The sequence below is a fragment of the Aptenodytes forsteri genome, unplaced genomic scaffold (genome assembly GCF_000699145.1).
Source record: "Aptenodytes forsteri isolate BGI_AS27 unplaced genomic scaffold, ASM69914v1 Scaffold258, whole genome shotgun sequence".
In the NCBI taxonomy this organism is placed as follows: domain Eukaryota; kingdom Metazoa; phylum Chordata; class Aves; order Sphenisciformes; family Spheniscidae; genus Aptenodytes; species Aptenodytes forsteri.
Window position 1 is genome coordinate 1,331,360 of NW_008795250.1, and position 3,182 is coordinate 1,334,541.

General features: G+C 62.6%; 1 protein-coding gene across 1 annotated transcript in view; it reads right to left on the reverse strand.

Annotated features, from left to right (window-relative positions):
- The window catches only part of LOC103898604 (zona pellucida sperm-binding protein 3), a 2,509-nt gene extending 436 nt beyond the window's left edge, over positions 1-2,073 (reverse strand). The window contains 7 exon segments of the mRNA XM_009278898.1: positions 104-143; positions 146-235; positions 327-447; positions 530-707; positions 926-1,029; positions 1,119-1,237; positions 1,705-2,073. Coding sequence (XP_009277173.1) covers positions 104-143; positions 146-235; positions 327-447; positions 530-707; positions 926-1,029; positions 1,119-1,237; positions 1,705-2,073 — 1,021 coding nt within the window.
- Positions 2,074-3,182: the final 1,109 nt, after the last annotated feature.

Below are 3,182 nucleotides of genomic sequence, written 5' to 3' on the forward strand. Positions count from 1 at the left end.
CCCCCCCCCCCACCCCGGCACCCACGGAGCACTCGTGACCCCCGAGTCTGGCTCCATGACACATCCCCGTGCCCCGCTGGGGCTGTGGGATGCTGGTGGGGACCTGCGCAGACGTGCCCCGTCCCGCTGCGGTGGCTACTCACGTGTTTCTGGCTTTGTTGAAGGAGCAAGCCTTGTTCAGGGGGTCTGGGGCTTGGTCCGCTGGGGTCACCTTCAGGTGGCAGGTGATGTAGATCTGCGGGGAAGGCAGGGGAGAAAGGTGGGCACCCACTGGTGGGGTACACCATCTTGCTTTGGGGCTGGCGGTGGGGGACACGCAGCCTTACCAGGTTCCTGGCGTCCCCCGCGAATCTGAACACGTCGATCCTGAAGCGCAGCACGTCCTCCCGCGGCCGGGGGGTGATGAAAGCGGAGCTGGTGTCATCTGACCTCCCATCAACCAGGCACCTGGGGTGGGACGGGGGGGGGGGGGGGGGTCAGCACCCTGGCAAATCCCCCCTCCCAGTGCTGGTGGCTCCCCGGGGCTCACCCGTTGAAGTCGATGATGGCGTAGTGGGGTGAGGAGTCGGTGCCGGGGCTGAGGGCGGCCACGCAGCTGTCCACGAACAACCGCAGTGGCACGTGGCTCTCGGTGCCCACCTCCGCTTGGATGTTGAGGACGTCGCCCAGTTGGAAACCGGTGAAGGGTCTCTCGGCGCTCCAGTCCTCTGCAAGGCAGCGCCGGGTTGACAAGGGTGGGGGGTGGCTCCGGCCGTCCCCGAGCTCCCGTGGGACCAGAGCCAAGGCTCAGCCCAAAAGCAGGAGCGCTGGTGTTTGCCATGGGGTGTGTTGGCTTCCCAAGTGGGGTGCTGGGTCCCCGAGCTCCCCCGCACTGGGAAAAGGGTGGAAAATCCCCATCCGCAGGTCAGGATGGCTTCCCACCTACCGTTCATGAGGCGCAGGGAGAACACCAGCCTCTCCTCCGCCGACAGCGTGGAGCTGAAGGGAGCCCAGGTGGGCCGGATGGCGTTGCTGCTCACGTTCTCCCTCCTGGGCAAGGACCACCGCGCGTCAGGACACGTCCCCGTGCTGGTCCTCGGGGACCAGAGTGGGGGGTACTGAGGACGGGGAGCCCTTACCTGGGGTAGTGGCACTCGATGGGGATGACGGCAGGGTTGCTGCGGATGATGACGGGGTTGCTGGCGGGGCTGGGATCGTAGTTGAGGAGCGTGCGGTAGATGAGGGAATCCGTTGTGATCTGGGCAGAAAAGCATTAACAAGCTCCCGGAGAGGCCACCCTACCTCCCACCACCACCGAGCCACGTAGCCATCCTTTCCCAACTGAGAAATGCTGGGGAAATCCAAAGAAAGGGGGAAAAAAGCTGGGAAAAAGGGGATGGAGAAGGAGCCCTGCTCCGTTCTCAGCAACTTAAACTTCCTAACAAGCCAAAACATGAGCGAAATGGGTCTGACATAGGGGCTTTGCATCATCGGTGTGTCTCCAGCTGAAAGGGCAAAATAGCTTTGGGGAAAAATGCTCTGGTTTGGGGGAAATACCTGCTCGTCCTTCCCCTGGGGTGTTCCTCGATGGTGCTCTGTGTCTGGCACCCAGAGCTCCGCCGGCATCATGGGGGATGCCCGGTGCATGGTCCTGGAGCTGTTCCGGGGGGGATGCCAGGCGCGACCCCGGGACTCAGGGAAGCACCGAGGGGGAGAAGGTCTTACCTGCACGATGCTGCCGCACTCGTGGAGGCCGGCGGTGAAGGTGATGGTGTTGTGGGTAGGGTTCAGCGAGGAATGCTTGCACGCCGCCGGCCCCAGCGTCAGGTCGGCTGCGTTGACCAAGCGGCCGGTGCCAAAGAGGTCCCTGTGCACCGTCACCACCAGCTGAGCCTCCTGGCACTGCACCGTCACCGGCTGCCGGCTGGAGATGGCTTGAGATTGGGGGTCCTCCACCCAGGACCAGGAGTAGGGGTCTGCCCGCGCCCCCCGGCTTGCAGGGTCACCCCAGGAGAAATCCCAGGGTGGGTAGGCAGGCACCTCGCCCACCGCCCAGCAGAGAAGAGTGAGGATCAAGCCACTTTTGGGTCCCATCCCTCCTTCTTCCAGCAAACCCCGGCACAGAGATCCGGGGCTGGTCCTCCGGCCTTTATATCTCCCCGGGAGCAGGAGCCGTCTGCCCCTGGGCTCCTGTTTGGGGACCAATGGCACCCAAAGGCCAGCCCTCGTGGGTGTGGGGAGAGGGGAGGCACAGCCGAGTCATTTCCGGGGTGCTGGGACCCCCCGTTCCCGGGCTGCCCAAGGCGAGAGAAAACATCCTCGTCAGCCTCTTCGGGGAAGTTGTTTATAAAACTCAGCAGAAGCCGGAGACGGGGAGACTGGTACAAAGTGGCTTGTTTAGGTTATAAGGTGATAAGGGGCTTTTCAAGGCTGCTGGGGAGGTGACAGGAGCAGGGAAAGCAGGGTCCACGATCCCAATCCGGGTGCTTCCCGTCCGCTTCGCGTGGACCATCCCTGCCCGGCGCCGTCGGCTCCCCTGGGACTCTGGTTTTCCGCTCGGATGCTGATGTGTTGGCGGGGGGCCGGGAACACACGTGTTCACAGCTCCAGCCCAAACAGGGGTTTTAAGCACCCCCCTTACTCCTCAGCGGGGCCGGGACCGGGATGTTCGGTCACCGCTGACCCAGCAGCAGCTGATGGAGCGCCCTCACGACTGACACGAGCGCAGCCGTTCTCAGCCGGGGCCGAACAACCCCCATTTCGGCCTCGGCAGTGAGCTCATTAGCTGCAGAGCCGCAACCTTTCTTTTTTATCTCTGCTGCCCTTCCCCAGCTCTTTGGCTTGTGTTTGTTTCGCTGCCTTCAAGGAAACGGGCTCGGGGTAGAAGAAGCCAGAGGCCAGGAGCTCCACCTATCGCTCCCTTCCCCACGCCGCAGCACCCCGGTTTGTACCCCACCCCCCACGAGCAGGGCTGGGCATTGCCCGGCTCCTCACAGCTGGGGAACAGGAAAACCTGCTTAAAAATAAACCCTATATGTTTTCAAGCCTCATTATTGGAGTTTCTGTCCCTTCTTTTGAGCATCTTTAACTCTTTTTTCCTGCCAGGGCTCTGCAAGCATCCCATTGGCTCCATACGAGGGATGCTCCGTTTCATACCCCAAATCCCTCTCTAGCTTTTGGGATGTCCCTGGCAAGCCTTAGGG